This window comes from Poromitra crassiceps (genome assembly GCF_964638095.1).
Source record: "Poromitra crassiceps genome assembly, chromosome: 13".
NCBI lineage: Eukaryota > Metazoa > Chordata > Actinopteri > Beryciformes > Melamphaidae > Poromitra > Poromitra crassiceps.
In genome coordinates, this window is record NC_139644.1 from 26,959,620 (window position 1) to 26,977,386 (window position 17,767).

The 17,767-nt window shown below is 42.9% G+C and overlaps 4 protein-coding genes across 4 annotated transcripts; 1 reads left to right on the forward strand and 3 right to left on the reverse strand.

Annotated features, from left to right (window-relative positions):
- Positions 1 to 201: 201 nt before the first annotated feature.
- LOC310787466 (large ribosomal subunit protein uL3-like) lies at positions 202 to 4,787 on the reverse strand. The gene is made up of 10 exons (XM_083648899.1): positions 4,770 to 4,787; positions 3,632 to 3,824; positions 3,100 to 3,268; positions 2,838 to 2,973; positions 1,820 to 2,006; positions 1,454 to 1,614; positions 1,178 to 1,279; positions 910 to 1,005; positions 610 to 729; positions 202 to 370 (listed from the first exon to the last, which is right to left on the reverse strand). Exons 1-10 carry the CDS (start codon positions 4,770 to 4,772, stop codon positions 311 to 313), a joined length of 1,227 nt encoding a protein of 408 aa, XP_083505025.1. The 5' UTR covers positions 4,773 to 4,787; the 3' UTR covers positions 202 to 310.
- Positions 4,788 to 6,850: 2,063 nt separating this feature from the next.
- On the forward strand, positions 6,851 to 9,465 carry ndufb10 (NADH:ubiquinone oxidoreductase subunit B10). The gene is made up of 4 exons (XM_083649004.1): positions 6,851 to 7,067; positions 7,386 to 7,524; positions 8,014 to 8,153; positions 9,313 to 9,465. Exons 1-4 carry the CDS (start codon positions 6,920 to 6,922, stop codon positions 9,399 to 9,401), a joined length of 516 nt encoding a protein of 171 aa, XP_083505130.1. The 5' UTR covers positions 6,851 to 6,919; the 3' UTR covers positions 9,402 to 9,465.
- Positions 9,466 to 10,258: 793 nt separating this feature from the next.
- rps2 (ribosomal protein S2) lies at positions 10,259 to 13,827 on the reverse strand. The gene is made up of 7 exons (XM_083649384.1): positions 13,805 to 13,827; positions 13,368 to 13,502; positions 13,133 to 13,222; positions 11,315 to 11,422; positions 10,866 to 11,199; positions 10,481 to 10,572; positions 10,259 to 10,389 (listed from the first exon to the last, which is right to left on the reverse strand). Exons 2-7 carry the CDS (start codon positions 13,497 to 13,499, stop codon positions 10,306 to 10,308), a joined length of 840 nt encoding a protein of 279 aa, XP_083505510.1. The 5' UTR covers positions 13,500 to 13,502; positions 13,805 to 13,827; the 3' UTR covers positions 10,259 to 10,305.
- An 879-nt stretch (positions 13,828 to 14,706) lies between these two features.
- On the reverse strand, positions 14,707 to 17,519 carry rnf151 (ring finger protein 151; the record flags this gene model as incomplete). Its single annotated transcript, XM_083650007.1, has 4 exons — positions 14,707 to 15,156; positions 15,972 to 16,068; positions 16,647 to 16,816; positions 17,514 to 17,519. The coding sequence occupies 4 exons, from the start codon at positions 17,517 to 17,519 to the stop codon at positions 14,707 to 14,709; spliced, it is 723 nt and encodes a 240-aa protein (XP_083506133.1).
- Between the last annotated feature and the right edge of the window lie 248 nt (positions 17,520 to 17,767).

Consider the following 17,767-nt stretch of genomic DNA (forward strand, 5'->3'; position numbering starts at 1 on the left):
CAATGAATTGTTCTCAGTGTTGTACCTGACTTCTGTTCAGCTCAAGCTGTCTTGGTGCATGTCATTTTTTGACATTGTAAATGTCCTTATGGATTTATCAGTGAACAATAAATAACTGTTTATTGCTTTGAATTTATTTTAAGAAATTAACTTCAACTGCATACAAATAATGAAAGTTATTTATCAAACCAAACTTGGATTTCTAATTTACAAATGCAGATACAACTCATTTGCACAAACCTTTTGGACAAACTATATATTGGGAACACAATTGTATTGTGTGTGTGTGAGAAGTGTGTGATCCACTCTGTTAGGCCTCCTCTGGCAGAGGCTCTGGCAGTGTCTTCATGGCATCCTTCTTCAGTGGCCCCTGCAGGTAAACCAGGGTCAAAGGTCAGAGGTCAAACTAGTTCACAACTGCTGAGCAGGGATCAAGTCAACATAGGAGACACAGAAAAATAGATCCCTGATAGACATTACTCACTCAAGCTGACATGCCCCAATTGAAGTGCACGCACGTTTGTTTGTGTGTGTGTGTGTGTGTGTGTGTACGTACGTGTGCACGCGCGTACACACACACACACAGAAACCCTAATGTTCTCAACTCACCATAAACGCCCTCTTCTCCTGAGCGGTCTGGAAGCGCCCGTGACCAAATTTGGAGGTGGTGTCAATGAACTTGAGTTCAATTTCCTCCTTGGATTTGCGAGATGTGTGCACCAGCAGAGACTGGGGGGAGGAGGAACACACAAAGATGCACACATTTGGTTCCTGCAACAATGTGCTGAAAAAGTCTGTTTTTACTTATAGCAAATTAAATGTCAGTATTTTGCTACCATACACATTCTATGCATTTTTAAGTACATATAAGGAATTGTTTTACCAGTGAGACTCCAAATCATACTGTACCTTTCTGAGGGTGAGAACGCGTTTCTTGGGGCCGATCACGCAGCCTTTCAACATCAAAAAGTCATTATTCACATCACCGTAGTGGGGGAAGCTTCCCTGCATGCCCCCGCCGTGCCCAGTGAAAAAAGAGGGTTGAAAGAGAGGGGGAAAAAAGGAATGGAAGATGAATGATGAATAAGTATTCAAGATTTATTTTATTTTGCTAGATAATCAATTTGTTCCTTTATTTGATGCCTATTGGCATTTTGTTGTAGAAAGCCTGCAGTACCATGGGGGTAATGGCCTTCTGGGTGGTGTCGTAGCTAGTGGAGGCATTGTTACGGATCACTTTTCCATCCTGGATGTGGATCCCCTTACCAATACGGTAGACCTGGGGAGATACAAGTGTTCACAAATAATACTTGATATATTTTCAGAATCCAGAATGAGCAATATAGATTTATTTTAGGGAGAACTTTTGACAAGTTTGATGAGCATCTTTCAAGTGATTGAGTGTATTCAAACTAGAGCGTAAGTGGGTGAACTTGACCAGCGTGTAGCTAACCTTCTTGTTGAGCTCAGTACGGTGGTGATAGCCCTTCTGACCAGCACGGGCAATGGTGTAGCTCACACGGGACGGATGCCAGGCTCCAATACAGGCCACCTTCCGCAGACCCTTGTGGGTCTTCCTGGGCAGCTTCTTGGTGTGCCAGCGGCTTGTCACTCCTAGCAACATAAAGGGCAAAGGTTACATTGACTGATTGTGTGATGTATTCATAGATCCAAGTATGGATAACAGGACAAGCGATAAGTACACAAGTCATTGGACTGAGATGCCCTTGGACAAATGCCTGTTCGCCCAGCTCGGTGAGATTCACTATAACTAAGCAACTTCGTGGCACAAGAGTAGCATGCATTCCCCCAGTCCTACCTTTGAAGCCATGGCCTTTGCTGACACCGATTACGTCGATCATCTCATCCTGGTAGAAGACGGAAGAGACGGGCACAGCCTGCTCCAGGCGCTCCTTCGCCCAATCCACCTTGTCTGAGATACTGCCCCCGTTCAGCTGCACCTCCATGATGTGGGCCTTCTTCTGCTTGATGGGCAGCAGACGCATCTGGAGGAGGGAGGAAGGAGAAATGGAGAAGACAGACCTGTGAAGCCAGTAATCAATAAGTAACAGATGTCCAGAAGTCTAGTAAAGCCACAATGTTCTTGCTTAGTGAGATTGAAAAGCCACGAACAGACACAGACGGAAGTACAGTGCAGAACACACAGTGCTATTTTCATTACTAAATTATATTAATTTCCAGTCATTTCAGGACCCTTTTCACTGTAAATTGTCCCTGTTTGAATTTTTGCCTCACAGCCAATATTCAAGATTGCCTCTGAACTTGTGGTTACAATGTGTCCCCCAGCCCTGTCTGTTCATGACTCAGCATAACATTATGCTCTATTTAAAAGTACATCTTCATAACTCCCACTGCTACATCTCACACCTGCGAGACATGATCATAGTGTTTAACTGATTTTGATAGTGTTTACTGCCAACATAAAGGTTTCCCCCTGGGCGGAGTTTGCGTGAGCAGTCAGGTTCTGCCATGAGGACTATTTTTAAACTGCCATTTGAAACGCCACACTCGGGTGCTCCTCACACACAGTGAGACGAGGGGAGATGGGCGGGGTATATTTGGCTGTCAATCAATGCCGACTAACCAATGGGACCTGACCAATTTGAGAGGAGAGCAGGCATATAACATGGTAATATCGAGTTAGTTAGAACAGGCTGAGACAATTGTTGCATTACCTTTCTGAAAGTTAGATGAGAAAATAAATCACATGCTAGTATCATAATCATTTTGCTGTGACTTTAATGGTTAAGAAGTAAGGCTTATTGTGAAGTATTAGTGGAGTAGTCTATCATTCTGAACAATAAATGCTTGCTTACCTGGGAATGAATAATAACCCTGATGGCTGAACAGTATTTCTTCATCTGAGCAAAATCCTTGTCCAGCTGCTTCTTACCATTCTCATCTTGCCACTTTTTACTGTACTTGCTGAAGGCCTTCTTCTTGCTCTTGGACCTGAAACACAAACAAATGTAGATATGTGAAACAACAGTGGCAACCAGAATGCACGAATTAATGCAGAATGTCAGCAAGATGATAAAGAATCCCGTGATGAATTTGCGGTATATGGGATGTATGCACCAGTTTTTGTAGAATCTGCGCCTGCACTCGTCACTCAGATGCTCTGCGAAGATGGTCTTGAAGGAACGCAAGCCACGCATAGTGTCAATGTATCCCACAATCCCCACCACGATGATTGGGGGCGTGTCGATGATAGTGACCGCCTCCACCCCCTCTCGTTTTGATTGCTCTGTTGGAGAAACATGGATGGACAGTTGTTATTGACCTAGAGTACTATTGGTATCTATCAATACTCCGTAATGGCACATCCCAGAAAAACAATTGTCAGGAGAGAGGGATGACATGTAACATAGGTTGTGGGCTGGGTTTCAACCCACAACATAGTAAATATATGGTGTGAGCCATCTTATAATAGTGTCAAAATGGTTCATATTGGTAGTTTCACAAGCTAAAAAGGTGCATGAAATTAAATGAAAACACTGTGGGTTTGAATTGAAACATTCCTACCAACTACAAGGCGAACACATTTAACAGTCAAGTTTTCATCCCAACCCTCCCGTGCATCCATGACACCCGGTCCAGTGGTACATACTGAGGGCAGTGCGGTGCATCTCCCTGAGCGTGTGGGTCATGCCTGCCTTATATCCCAGGAAGGCAGTGAGGTGGACGGGTTGGCTGGGGTCATCCTTGGGCCAGGAGCGCACCTTCCCCCTGTGCTTCTTGCTACGCTTGTGGGGCAGGAAGCCCAGGTGCCCGTGGCGGGGGGCATGGAATTTACGATGAGACTGGAAGGGAGACAGACCCACACAGAGACGATAACTACTCACACACCCCCGTGAAAATCAAACCCAAACTTTAATATGTAAAGTATCCCTCTACTACACTGTCCAGCCAGCTATTCATCCATCCATTGATCGTGTGTACCCACAGTGTGTTTATGCCACATACCGGTAGGTTAGTCGATCGGTAGAATATTTTGAATATTAGATAGTCATCACTGTGTGCCTAATGGCAGCGCCACCAGTGCACATGTGGCTGCATGCCTTCCCTGTCTATTACTGAAGAAGTATCAAGTCGCCTTAACCTTAAATCACTCAGAAGGAAGTTGTCATTGCCTACACTCAAGACAGTCCCCACATATCAAATTACTGGTTGTAGACGAATAAGAAATGGCATATGTTGTGGTCAAACTTGGTCAACAACTGTGTTTGGTGACTCGCGTCGTAGAGCTTTCACGTCACACATTCAAATACTCGAATGATAAGTAAAATGTGTGCTACTAAACATAGAACCGAATGTCTACTGTAAAGGATATTTAATTATGCAATCAAGTCAGTTAGGCTTTAGACTTGTTGCCTTTAAATCAGGACAGGTGTTTGTGTTTTCAGTTTGGATTTCTAAAAACATAGGGTTTCAGTTTCTTGTGATTCAGAAAGAAACAAACAGCTGGAAGATTATCCAGTCTGGGAAAAACAACAAAGAAGAATAAAACTCATAAGTTGTTGGGATGCCTTCCAAAAAAGTAGTCGCCATTTCAGCATTGCACGTGGCCGAGGCAGCCATGACAAGATAACTTCTCAACACACTTCATCTACCGTTACAAATCCCAAATAGCCAGACATAAACCATACACACATGCAACAACACATATAGAAGACAAAGACAGACAAAAGTGGACACTGACATATCCTTTAGAGGAGAAAAGAGGCCAAAACAGGAGGAGCACTGACCATGTCTGTGTGCGCTCTCCAGGCGAGGGACAGAAAGAGAGAGGAGCAAGTGCTGATCCAAGGGTCATGGTGCGTCTCTAATTTGGTAGCTGGCACTTAAGGAGACGTATTCGCTTTCAAAGAAGGCATTTGCTGCCAAGTCCTGACAGGAGGACATGGGAGGAGGAGCGAAGGGGTGCACCCATGTGTCTTGGGTGTTGGGGAGGCCCCGTGAAGAGGAACCATCTGTAGGGAGCACTGGGGCAGAGAGACACAGTGTTATTTGCACCTCCCAGTGGTTACTTTTCTAGATTTACAGTAGTTGCTGAAACCAAGAATCTAGCATGAGTCATGACCAATATCTAGGCTTTGATATCACATGACATTCACCCAAGTAAAATGTTCCAAATGTGATCATGTAAAAGGCTGCAATTATAATAGACAATAGCTTTCCTCAACTGGCATATACTTAAGCATTTGAAGAATTGCAACACCAAGATTATTAGACCAGTAGGCTATAGTATAGTATAGTCATCTATATTGAAAGTTAATTTATTTCTGATAAATTGTGTACTGCCACATACAACTAGCCTAAGTACACTAATTCTTATGTAGGATGAATGAAGGTATGCAGGATAACACCTGGCCTGTACAAACCTTTATGAAGAGTGCAGATTTCCCAACAAACTAGAGCAGTTTGGGGTTCAGTACCCCACTCAAGGGGTATTTCAGTAGTGTTGGTAGGCGTACTGTCTGACTTCTTCTGGGGTGAAGAGTCAGGCTTTGATTGTTGGTGGGCACCATAGACATACTACCAGACATCTCACAGTTGGAACCCTAACCTATCTGTCAGCAATAAGGATCAAATCAGTAGCATTCTGAGGCCATTTACACCTGGCATTAACATGCATTTTCTGCCATCAGATTCCAATCAGATTGTGCTTGACCACATTAGCCTGATTCCATTTACACCTGGCGTTAACGTGTTTTCTGCCATCAGATTGCAATCTGATTGCAGAAATGGGTGTCCTCTCAATCCGTATAAAATTGCTATATTGAGAGGACACATTGCATTTACACTTGTGTTCAATGTGTACACAATGCATCCCTGACCACCTCCGGAGGTGGTTTGGCCGATCAGATTGCAATCAATTGCAGATGGATGCATCTTCAATGTGTCTTAGGGCATTTACACCTGTACTTTCAAGTGGTCAAGCACAATCTGATTGCAATCTGATGGCAGAAAACGCATGTTAATGCCAGGTGTAAATGGCCTCTCTGGTCACTGGTGACTGGATCTTTTCGGATAATCTGCCTTGGTCAAAATACTCAGCAGGAGAGGATTTTCCCAACTGAATAATATGCAACAAAAACTTCTTGTCAACTGGTAAATATTGGTAGGCCTGGGGTGCATGGTCATGGTTGTCTTTGTATCACTCAAAAAGTGAAATTTAGAATAAGAATATAAGTAGTGTTATAAATGTAGCATAATGGGAAGACCAGTTTTCAGGTTTATGTTCCAATCGGTTTCAATGCACAAACACTAAACATATAGCCTACTGTGTCCCAGGTCACACATAGCCAAAGGCCACACTGTTGCATTATGACTGGCATCCACCCAATTCACCCATTTTGTGCCTAAAAGGCAGGAAGTAACACAGGTGCAATAAGCCAATGGGTGGGAAGTGAAAAAGGCCAATTGGCATTATCTCAGCAACAAAAATCTGTACAGTCAGTGTTCTGGAAGTTTGTATATCTCTAATCTTTGTCCAGTGCTCCAAATTGAACATCAATAAAATAAAATCGGCATGTGGCTGTTTGTACTGTGCTTATTAGTTCTTTAAGATTGTTCTACCACCACATGACCACCACCTACCGAGTTCCCATGGTACAACAGCTACAACGGTGACCTTTTACCTTCGACCTTTATGTAAAAAAGAAAAGCACGAGAAAGAAAGGAGATGGGCTAATGTTACTAATTTAAAACAAAACTTCGCAGTACGATAATTCTAAATTATGACAGAGTAACGTAAAACCATAATGAATTAATATTGAAATCGGTTGACCTCTAATTCGCCATGTTAAGTCTTCTACGCATGCGCTACCTCGAAAGGAGAGGAGTCGAGGTCGAACTGTAGGATTTCTGTGGGTCTTCACCAAAATAAGGCAAAATGCCTGCAGACTACGATAAAGACGCGTATCCAGAGCCTCCTCGTCAGACCCCAGCTGTGGATAAACTGACAGCACTGCCAAATCCAGCCCTGATCGTGTCTAAACTATTCTACTACTCCGTGGACCTACCTGTCACCACATTCAGAGGTGGGCTAACAGGCTAGCAGCACAACACTAGCGCTAACAGTTACTGCTAGTATTGTTGGCATTACCCTAAGGTATTAACGGTACTGTCACTTGCACAATATTACAAAATGCATTGATACTCATTCATAGGACAATAGACGCACGTAGGCACGCCAGGCTAACCGTCCTTAGCTACCTTGGGTTAGCATCATCCATTGGTTCTGCCAGGTTATCGTCATGCAGCAGCAGTAGCAACAACAAAATCCAGGTGGTTTAAAGCGTGTTAGCAAAAGCTGGCAAGCCCTTATGCCACTGAACAGTGCCTTTCCCTTCACCCAGGTGTGGTTGACAGCATCCGAGCTAACAACAAGTCCGTCTACTACCACCAGAAGTTCCGCCGTGTTCCTGATCTGACGGAGTGCGAGGAGGGAGACTACGTCTGCTGCTATGAGGCAGAGATGCAATGGAGGAGAGACTAGTAAGGAACTCTTCTTATTTTTTGTGTTAATGGTGAATTGCAATAAAGAGCTGGTGCTTCCATGTAAGCTAGCCTCCTGGAGCTAAACGGCTGCTGGCTGATGCTCCATTACAGCACTAGCATTAGTTTGTATTGTGCGTCAGTGAAATATATGACAGCCAGCCACAGCTAAGCACCTCTTATGTATTTAGAAAACAATTTTGTGTAATAACTAATTATTTTTTATCGAGTGCTCTATTAAGTGTTCAAGATTTTGTTGTCATAGGGAAGACTTTCAATAGACAAAGAAACTGCATACACCATCATAAGGATACATGTGTCTTGTTACCCCTTGATCGTTGGCAAGCAACAGTGTGACATTGTGAGTAGGGAGTCTGCCCAGCTCTCATGAGGGCAAGCTTCGGCCCTGCTTAAGTGCCGTTGAGCCAGACACGGAATACCTACAGAGAGTTATAGTGTCATATTTGTGCTGCTGTCTCCACTCCTCAGTAAGGTGGACCAGGAGATAGTGAAGGTGGTCCAGGAGCGTATGAGGGCTTGCCAGCAGAGGGAAGGACATAGCTACCATCAGAACTGTGGCAAGGAACTGCGGCAGTTCAGCGAGGTGACCAACGCCTTCCAGTTACGCTGTAAGTAGTCCAACTGTTGACTGGCTGGAAGAACTGGAGTGTGTGGCGCAATAGCAAGAAAATGTGGGCCTTACTTGGTGTTCTCCAAGTTGCTGCTATTCAAGAATCCTTAGACAATGTTCCACACAGTACTCACTGAATGTGGTAATGATGGCTTACTAAATGTTCCTCATGTAATGTAACCCCACAATTAAAGATGCATTCTTGCACAGGTTACAGGGTTCCCACACATGTTCATGGAAAAAAAAAAAAAAAACTTTTCAAGGATCCATAATAGAATTTCCATGTAATGTGAGGCAGTGAATCAATACCAGAAATTATTACACTGGCAAATAGGACACACGTTTTTATATTGGATTTAGTGCTTTAGAGTCACTGCATCACATTCCCTGGAAGCAATTTGAATAAAACATGAATTTTCCATAAAAATATTAATATAAAATACAAGAAGCATTAAAATTCAATATAAAGAGGTGTCTTATTTGACCACTGTAGTAATAATCACAAAAAATAACGTTACATTTTTAATTTATTTTCCTGTTATTTTTTCGAATGTTTTATGGTCAACCACGATTCAGTAGGTCACGGGTTGGCTTGTTCAAGCCTTAAAACTCGTTATATAAGGATTTATCAAAATGTCTATGGAGAAAATGAATGCGGAACTTACTTCCGGGGCAAATTACGTCACGAAAAGTCACGTGCCTGTTGAGCTCTATTGTTGTGATGTCACTCGAGCAACTGTGATGTAGTATGAGCTGATGGCACAGTTGCACAATGGTGCCTAGGTGGGTGAGTGGTGTGTGTCTGTCAGTCATGATTTTGGGAGCCCGCAGAGCGGGCGATTTCCATGACTGCAGCCATGGCGCATCATCTCCGGAGTCTCTACCCTAGGAATCAACCTAGTACAACAAAACACAACATCATTTCCATTACTTTTCCAGGGCTGGAAAATTAGACTTTGAAATCCATGACTTTTCCAGGTTTTCCATGACCGGGGGAACCCTGGTGTAGTCAGCGAACGGCAAATTAGTTAGAATCGCATTGAAATGAATGACAGACATTTGATCTAAAATGTTTTTTTTCATTCATAGCCCGTTTGAAAGTTCAGCTTGGATATCATTGGAATTAATTGTTGAATTCATGACCTGTCACTTTCCAGATGGAGACCTGGGAGCATATGCCAGCGGAAAGAAGTGTCTAATGAAGCAGAAAGAAAGGATGATGGCAGCTCAAGCTCAAGAGGCTTAAGAACACTACTCTTCTTCTGAAATGCTTTGTCTGTCCCTTGTGTAATAAATGTAAAATAAATTTATGGGAGAAATCATGGTATTGTCTATTGTGTAGTATTTTCACCCTGCATTGATTAAAAAAATGTTTAACCTACCACTCTTGCTGTACAAAAGCCTACCAGTTGTACGTCCTCCACACTAACTTCAATACACCACAGCTGTTCGTTGATAAATACATCCGCCGGTAACTTAACATTTGCTCATTCTCCAGATCAGTGGTTCGCAAAAGTGGGGTCCAGCCCCAGCAAAAAGGGTAGTTTTAATTATAGAATTAAGTTCTTCTGATAACTGCTCTGTCATGACCTAAGGCAGTGGCTATCAAAAGTGGGGGCACTAAGCAAATTAATGTTCATGCTTAAAATATTCATGGTGAATGAAATAATTCACTTACATTTGTTAATACTACACAGTAACAAATGTATATTTTTATGTTTTAGAATCCTTTCCTTCCACACATTTGCCATACCCAGCTGTCTAATTGCCTGCCAGTCAACACATTCATTCCCTTTTACCCCTGGTGTGGGTAATATAGTAGTCTAGACTGGGACAATGTTTATAATGAAAAGCAAAAGATTTGAGATACAAATGTAATTTCTAGGATATAATAAAGGGATATTCTGAGATTGTATGGAAGTGATTTGACATTTTCAGTAGTATTGTCAATGGGTTTTTAAATGCATCTTGCAATGGGGGGCCGCAGCCAAAGGCTAATGCTATTTGGGGGGCCTTGGTATGGAAGTTTGGGAACACCTGACTTAAGGCAGCATCTTCATAGTATAGAAAACATCCATAAAATCAAGAGAAGACTGCTTATAGTGGAGTTACTGAACGTTTTATTCAATGAATCCACTGTACAAAAGAGTTTAGGAAGGAGCGGCCTGGACAGCAGCCTGGTTCCTCTGCACAGACACCCTGGTGTGAGTCTTGGCAAGATGGTCAGTGAACTCCTGCAACACAAATCAATAATTTTTAGTTACATAATACACCACAACCTCATCTTAAAATTAGTGCAAGACATTATTGGCCTTTGGTACGGACCTGGTAGGGAGACTTGGTGAAGACAGTCTCCTTCCAGAGATCAGGGGTCAGGTAGCTGTACGTCTTGGAGATCGCATCAAAGGTAGCCTTGGCTGGAGGGGGAGACAAAACAAGTCGAAGTTAGGATGAAGCGAAGCACCAAATTTACCAGTGCTGCAGTCTCACAGGACAGGATGTCGAGCACAGAAAAGGGGAACAGAGAAGACCACTACAATAGTCCTTCTGCCGTGCATTACTATACTCATTTATTTCTCTCCTGATAACGACAACTACACCACTGGAGAGGTGAAGCTGAGCAGAGCGAGGAGAAATCTCACTAAAAAAAGGTATTGACATGTGCATCAAGACTAGTCAAGCCTGGCCAAGACCAGCAGAGCGATCTTACCAAAGTTGCCGAGGGTGGCAGTGCAGCCCCTGGCAGAAGTGTAGCAGTCATCAATACCAGCCATCATGAGCAGCTTCTTGGGCACAGGGGCGGACACGATACCGGTACCACGGGGGGCAGGGATGAGACGCACCAGGACAGAGCCGCAGCGACCGGTCACCTTGCAGGGCACGGTATGGGGCTTGCCGATCTTGTTACCCCAGTAGCCTCTCCTGACAGGAACGATGGACAGCTTGGCCAAGATGATGGCACCACGAATGGCTGTGGCCACCTCCTTGGAGCACTTCACCCCCAGGCCCACATGGCCATTGTAGTCACCAATGGCAACAAAAGCCTGTAAACATGACACAGGAAGTCAACAAACCATGCAGAACAGGTGGGCAATGTCACATTTGGACCATCAGTGCTACAGCCAGGAGGAAGTCCATATTATGAGTCCTAAACCTCACCTTGAACCTGGTGCGCTGACCGGCCCTGGTCTGCTTCTGGACAGGCATGATCTTCAGCACCTCATCTTTCAAAGCAGAGCCCAAGAAGAAGTCGATGATCTCAGACTCCTGTAAACCAACGCAAAGCATTTAGGAGAACTGCAACTCCCACGAATTTCAAGATTCTATATTCACTTTAATAGCCACAGTAAGTAATCGGATTACAAATGAGGAATTTGACTTAGTGCAAATATGCAGCGCAGCGGGCACATCAATAGTGGAAGACAAATACAGAAATAGAGAAACAATCACAAATGTCAAGTTTTTCTTACTTAGTACAAAAGAGAGTAGAGCGCGCACATCCAGTCCAGTGTAGTTGATTGGGGCCTTTATTTATTTTTTACCCCAGATTATCTATTAAATTGTGATGTGTAGCCTACTGTGTACTTTGTACAACTTATTACACTTGGCACCAATCTGTATACACATGTGAGTGTATGTATTTCTATTTTACTATTTCTACACTGAGTCTTTATATTGTATCATTTTATATATACTCTTCTACTTATTTTCATATTGTACTTTTTATAGTGGGATTGTCTTACTATGATTTATTTTTGTATCGAGCATGATGTACTCTGGTTGATTGTCTTCACCTGACTTATTTTCTCTCTGCCAATTGGTGTAACATACATATAATATATATATATATATATATTTAGAACACGGCTCTCTTGAATACTCGATTCTGATTGGTCAATCACCAAGATTCACCGGTCATTATTTCTCGACAACCGACCGCTGCTCTGCCACACCTGGATTAATCAGTTGATAAGAGCTTTTTGTCAGCAAACACTACTAATTAGGCCAACCAGTTGCAGCTGTGGTGTCTTGTGTGCCAATTACGAATGAAACCGCTTTGTCGTTGAAAACGCTATTAAAAAATCTATTTGAATAATTATTTTTGTCAGATTATTGAATGATTTAGTTGTAGGCCATGTTCTAAGCGGGATAATGTATATTGAGGCGGTGATTACTGGGAAATAATGACCTTCAGGTGAATCATCACCTGTCGGTCATTATTTCCCCCGTAATCACCGCCTCAATATACATGATCCCTTACACATATATGTGAGTACCGTGTCATTTCCTGCTTCATTCTGAAGAAGGTCGTGTGAGACCGAAACATCAAATCAATAAATCTATCCGTCTGGGAGACATCTTGTTCAGCAGAGTGCGGACTCTACTCTCTATCTACAAAGTTTTTCTTACTTAACCAGGTATATCACACCTTGCATTTAATTTTGTCTGTGTCTCAAGTAATTGATGCCATTGTCTGGTGTGGGGCTGTATACTCTTCCTCATGTGTATGCCAGTGACATTGTGTCACTGAAATATGCAATAAAACATCTTGTTTGTACATTAAATCTGCACTTCACTTGATATTCCATCACATATGAAAAAGGAACACTTTTCCTATGCTTCTGCTAAAATGATTTCCTGGTGTTGAGCAGTATTCAGATTCTTCAAGACCACACTAACATTTAACTGGCAACTGACGATTATATGATTTCATTGAACTTTAGGCGCAAACAGATTTCGCCTTTTATGTTTTGCAGTAGAGATAGGCAGACATGGGAGAGGGGAATGACGTGAAAGGTCCAGACCACCCCCTTCTGTAAGCCTTTTTCTAAGTACAGTATTAGGGTAATATTTTAACAGTTAGCTAGCCTGGTAAACCAGCCGGTCACGTGAACTCACATTTCATTTCGTTCGGCTAACAGTTAGCAGCCCAGTGTTTCAAACTTCCAATGGTTCTTAAGATGCTGCTTTGCTTACCTTGATGGGTAGGGAGTACAGATAGATCTCCTCCAGGGTTTTGATCTTCATGTCCTTGACAAGACGGCCCAGCTTAGTGACTGGCACCCACTGGAGGAGAGAGCATCTCCATTAGCATTGCGTTTTAGCATACATCGCTTTTGAAATGTGCGAGTCAGAGCAGCTTCAAGCGTTATCCGGACCTCTTATTGACATGCAAACCAAAGGCATAATAAAAGTATGTGGAGAAACGTACTTCCTTGTCCTCGGACTTGCCCCTGGCTCCACGGCCCCTACCACGGCCTCTGCCGCGTCCACGACCGCGTCCCCGGCCACGGTCACCAAAGCCTCCGCGAAAACCTCCCCTACCACCGGCGTCGTCCGCCATTTGCTGCAGAATAATAAATGCATGAAAATATTAGTACATAACCAAGCTCTGAACCAGACAACTGGTATTTACCAGTCTCTTTCTCGCAAGAACACGAGCATCGCCGCCATATTCAAGGCTGAGGATAATTCTTCAAATATGTCCAATTATCATCTAATCTCACTTCAATGTTAATCAATATATAAACTGCTTTGCTTAACTATGTTCGACAGTGACTTTATCACTATATTTAACATATTTTGTGGAGCGATGCTTGAGATAATTGAAGATTTTGATGGGGGAAAACGAGTCCGTATTACACTTACGTGATCTGTATAACAGGAAGAAGGCCGGAGAAAAGTTCCGCCCGGTTTTATCTGACAGTGTCATCGCGATATTTCCATACAGCGAATGAGACGACTAGCGCCTCTATTGGCAGAGTTTATACCACAGTCCGTTCTGTTCTGTGCAGCGAATTCTTTTTATAACTGAGTCTGGAATAGCTAGGCATAAATACTGAACAAATACTATCCTGGTCAGATATTAATGTACTTTTCTTGTTTTAGATTTCCTTTAAGAATGAATGAGCTAGTTTTCTTGGTGTCATCTGTGAATTTCATTACAACATGAATGCATATACAAACGTCATCATCCCAAAAGACCTTCATGGTCTACATCAGTGATTCTCCTTTTTCATATCAAGGACCCTTCCACATTAGGGCCACGGACCCCCATTTAAAAATATTGTGTCTCTTGGACCCAAACCTGAGAAGATTTCTTTATTGTCAGATGATTTTGTCCATAACTCCATGACTATCTGTACTGTAGGTGAAACTATGATCAAAATAGCAATTATTTTCTATTCTATAATTGTTCTTGTGACTTAAATAATGAAGTTTAACAGTTCATCAATTTACTCGGGACCCGTGGAATGCCCTCAACGACCCCTGGGGGTCCCTGGATCCCACTTTGAGAACGTGGTCTATAATAGCTGCTGTTCTCTTGAATAGGCCTACAGATTAAAAAGGGCAATGATGACAGTGTACTGTTTACTACTTTATTTACAAAATAGACAAAGCAACGGGAGAAAACTTGTTACAAATTCAACCATTCCAATCGTATACCTACATCATCAAAAACACACCTTCAAAGAAATGATACACATGTTAAAATGATAAACAGCATGACCAGCCAACAGCAGCTTGGCACATCCATCAGGAACTGCTGTTCAGTTTGTCGCGGTGGAACTGCCACTGGTCTCTCCCTGGTCCTCTTCTTCCACCTCCTGCAGGTCATCCATCACCTCCAGGCTCTCGCAGATCAGCCCGATCTGCCTCTTCATGTGGGCCATGGTGCTCTGCATCCTCCTCATCTTGCGCTGCAGAGCAGTGGCGATCGCCCTGTGGTTCCTCTGCCTGACCTCATACTCCTGCCTCAGCTGCTTGTAGCAGTTGTGCTGGCCCTGTGTGCGGTGGGACAGCACCGTTCCACAGCCCATGTGGCAGGGCTGGCGCCAGTGCTCACAGTGGCGGGCGTGGGCATCCAGGTCCCTGCGGAGCAGCTGTGCCCGGCAGCCCTGGTAAGGGCAGGGGATGAGCTCGTACAGGCAGCTCATGCTGTGGCAGTACTGCTCTGACAGGGGGAAGGTCCCCGGACAGCCACGGATCTCATTCTTACACTGGAAGAACCCAGATAAAAAGTAATACATGTTTATAAGAGACATCATAAGGATTGCCTAACTAACTCTGTGGCATTTTGTATAGAAACATTTGGTATATTTTGAATAGTCTACATATTAGATTTTTCCATTTTGTTTCCTACCTTGAATAAAGTATAAACTGACCCGCACTCAGGAAAACCGTTGATTTATTTTATTTTTACATGATGACCATAGTGCAGCCAAACGTTTCAGCCACTGCCTTCCTCAGTAGCTGCATATAGTAACTATGTAGTTACACTATAGCTATATGCAGCCACTGCCTTCCTCAGTAGCTGCATATAGTAACTATGTAGTTACACTATAGCTATATGCAGCCACTGCCTTCCTCAGTAGCTGCATATAGTAACTATGTAGTTACACTATAGCTATATGCAGCCACTGCCTTCCTCAGTAGCTGCATATAGTAACTATGTAGTTACACTATAGCTATATGCAGCCACCGCCTTCCTCAGTAGCTGCATATAGTAACTATGTAGTTACACTATAGCTATATGCAGCCACTGCCTTCCTCAGTAGCTGCATATAGTAACTATGTAGTTACACTACATGTACTAGCTATATGCAGCCACTGCCTTCCTCAGTAGCTGCATATAGTAACTATGTAGTTACACTACATGTAGCTATATGCAGCTACTGAGGAAGGCAGTGGCCGAAACGGCTGCACTATCATGTAAAAATAAAATAAATCAACAGTTATCCAACACCGCAGTGAATTTAATCAAGATTTTTTTGGGGGGTTGTGAGCAGTGGTTCTCGAAAACTCTGTTTCCTACCTTGACCTTCAAGCGTCCGATAGACTTGCTCAGCTTGAACATGACAAAGATCAAGCTCTGGTGAACAGGCTTTCTGCAGCATGGGCAGGTCTCCTGCCTGGTGGATAAGGAACCATTAGTCCTGTCCTTCACTTTGCACTGTTGATTAAATGAATAGTTTGCCCAAAAATGAAAATCATGGCATCATCTATTCACCCCTATGCCAAATGAAACAGGTTAAATTTGTCAGTCCACATAACACACAGGGAGGTTACCAGCACAACTTTGTAGCAGTCTTCTCAAAACAACTGAAGTCAATGGGAACCCTGTTCTTCTGAGTAGTGTTACAAAAAAACTGCAGAATAGAAAGACCTATAGGCTACATACACCATTATTTGTTGAAAATCAATCAGCTGTAGGTAAGATTTGCACAAATTTATGATGTAGTCCGAGGTCGTTTTGGAACTCTGAAGAACTGGTCTCTGACTTCGGTTGTTTGGGAGAAGCCTGCTATGGAGTTGTGATGGCAACCTCCCCATGTGTTATATGGACTAACTAGCATGAGGGTGAGTAGATGATAACAGAATTTACATTTTTGGGTGAACTATTCCTTTAAAGTTGAACTGTATCATTGTAACACATTCTGATCCAGTGGTATTGATCCATATTGTGCTTGTGGTGAGGCATGTTCAGTACCTCTTCAGCCACTGTAAAATGCATTTCTTGCAGAAGATGTGGTGGCATGCAGCTCTCACTGGACACCTGAGGACCCCCTGGCAGATGGTGCAGATCAGGTCGTAGTCCGGAGCTTCCACAAACAGCTCCACATCGTAGCCCCCACTCTGCGCCGACATGTCTGGGTCCGCCTGGGCACGAGGTTGCACATATCACTTTAATCAGATTTGTCCTTATGTATTCTCATAGTGATTTTCAGGGAATATTAATGATAGTTTGATCATGTTTGACTTCTGGTTGTCACAGTAGTGTTGTGGTAGCTTCATGCAACAGGGGACTATGTATGTAAACCTTGACTCTACAACTGCCTCACCCGTCCACAGTTGCCAACATAAAGCAAGAGGTCACAAATGACAATAGAATCGTTCTGGAAAGTCATATGACTGATCACGTGATTAAAAAGGGAACAATAACAGGCGCAGTTTCTGTGTTTATATTTTGTTTTCACCATTAAAAAACTTTGTAGAGATCAAATTAAGTACAGCACAATTTACATTAATTCCTCGTCTATCTTTACTAAATTAATTTACAAAATTTTACTTGGCGTTACATAAAAGGCTATAATGTCAAAGCAGAAGCAAATTTGATATGTAGGCTATACAAAAATATATAATCATAATCGCCTACGAGCCGTTAAAATAGTGCTGTAGCCTATCTCAAATATTAATTATTTGTATTTATTTATCGAAATAAACTCGTATGTTATACATCTTAAATAAACAAAAGGTGTTTTGAACTCACCATGATAATCACCCGTCCTCACCGTGTTTCCATTCCTGTTGTCGGCTGCTCCATATCGGTCGCTGTCATGTAGCACAGGGCACACACCCTCATTATCAATACAACACATACATGAACATTCCTGACAGAACATGAAGGAGGGACCGACAGCACCACACCATAAACCACGCACGGAGAATGATAATGGTGTTCATTATGGAACGTCTCCCTTCCCTCCTGTTCTAGCACCAAACGCGAGCCTCGTGAAGCGGAACTTTTTTGGGAGATGAATAGGTCTCTCTAGCAGGATCCATTGTTCTGAGCTGCGGGTTTAGCTATCAAAAGTCGAATACCATCTAATT